Source organism: Serpula lacrymans, assembly GCF_000218685.1.
Source record: "Serpula lacrymans var. lacrymans S7.9 unplaced genomic scaffold SERLAscaffold_6, whole genome shotgun sequence".
Taxonomy (NCBI): Eukaryota; Fungi; Basidiomycota; class Agaricomycetes; order Boletales; family Serpulaceae; genus Serpula; species Serpula lacrymans.
In genome coordinates, this window is record NW_006763295.1 from 2,773,150 (window position 1) to 2,774,930 (window position 1,781).

The 1,781-nt window shown below is 48.8% G+C and overlaps 1 protein-coding gene across 1 annotated transcript; it reads left to right on the forward strand.

The window, feature by feature from the left end:
• Nucleotides 1-1,021: 1,021 nt before the first annotated feature.
• On the forward strand, nt 1,022-1,318 carry SERLADRAFT_388804 (uncharacterized protein; the record flags this gene model as incomplete). The annotated part of the gene is made up of 1 exon (XM_007318065.1): nt 1,022-1,318. A coding segment is annotated over one exon (230 nt), but the record flags the coding sequence as incomplete, so codon positions are not given.
• Between the last annotated feature and the right edge of the window lie 463 nt (nt 1,319-1,781).

Here is a 1,781-nt window from a genome sequence, read left to right on the forward strand (position 1 = left end):
CATCGTTTCCAGTGAAAAGGGGAGATCCTTACAGAACGGGATGAGTGTTGTGTTATCATCTTCTGACCAGAATATCTTCGTTTGTGATGCTGAGTGGCAATTAACGGAAACATCTGAATTGTGTTTTGCTTCTGACTCTCTGAGTGCTGAACCAAGGTTTAGACAGAGGTAAGGATGGAAAGGACCATGACTAACAACCAAAGAACTAGGGTGCACAATACCCATACAAGCCTTATCTGAGTGGTGAAACGAGCAGCTACAAAATAAAGAGCCTTGGACTTCAGGGTGTTACGCACAAAGTGCTTAACAAAGTCTGAGGGTTCGTCGAGGTTTGTAAAGAGACTTATCCAAAGACAAGTTCGAGAACGTAGTTCTGAGTGGAGGTTTTCCAACAGGAGTTGGTCTTCTTCTGAATAGAAGTCTGATCTTAGGAGTCTAGCTTTGTAAGCGTAAACTGCGTAGAATTGTATTAGAGAATACTACTGCTGTTACATGGTATTTATAATGGAAAGGAATTGGTGATAGGAGTTAGGTCCTATCTAGGGCAGGTCCGTCTGTTGAGGACTAAGTACTATAATAGGTACTGTGAATGCGAGAGGAACGGAAGTGTACGTGAAGGAAATGAGTTATTGGTCCGATGGTATAACCGATGAGTAAAAAGAAATGAGTAGTCCTTAAATGTCCAATAGAGATTGTAACATTACCCCCTTACTTGCTCCGAGTTTCACCGAAATTCGGTACCTTCGCCGTCCATATTGTAACTGTCATCGTAGCTGACATCTCCATGTAATCCTTCCATCAGAATACTATCCTCGTCTTCCCTGCGGATGGGACACCAATTGAAACAATGTCCCGGTGCACAACGGTCACAGTCGGGGCAATAGTAGGCTTCGCAATAGTATGTGCGATGATCGCTCCAACCGCAGTTTTGGCAGTATGGAGCGTTGTTACGAACACCTTCATGGTATCTTCGTCGGGTGTTGGATGAGGTGTCGGATTGGGGAGTGGTTGGATCGTCATCTCCCAGGTCGTACGTTCCTGCGTACAACTGATCAATCATGGCTGCGTCGTCATCTATGTTGATTGGGTTAGAGGGAGAGCCAGTCTCAGGCCTGTGCATTGCGCCAGGCGGACTGTCTTTCTGTCCCTTCGACATACGAGACTGCCGTTTCGATGGAGTTCTGGCGGCGGGGATCTGGAGTATCACCTCTTGCCGGCCGCGTCGGGCTCCTCGTCGGTTCGTCAGTCGACGGGTTTGGGCGTTTGGCACTGGTCGAGGTGGAGATGATGGGGGAGACGGTGGTTTTGGGTTCGACCCAATGGAACGGGGACTGGAGTGGCTCGACTCTTGTGAGATCGGGCTGGTTGGGACGGTGGAAATATATTTTTCCTCCGACGGGATGGGCATAGGTCAACGGGTGATGATGTGGTAAGTGCGCTCCGGGGTAACACTGGTCTGGTCTGGGTGCGACAGGGACCGGAGAGACAAACCGGGTGGAGGAGTACTCGTACAACCGTCTCGCTCTATCCGCGTGCGAGCTTCGTTTAGCAATGTCCTCCCGCCTGATTCCAAATATTCCTTTGCCGAGTCCATCTGCCCATTCGAGGAGCTCATCCTCAAGCGTCGTTCCAAAGATTCCAAAACTAACTTTTCCATCTGGAGTGCCCAACAGATACTCAAGTCCTGACTGTTGAGCCGCAAATGCTCGCTTTCCAACGAATGTATTGAGTCTATGGATTAATTCTATGGCGTCAGTGACGTCGGCTTGGTTGTGTCGTTG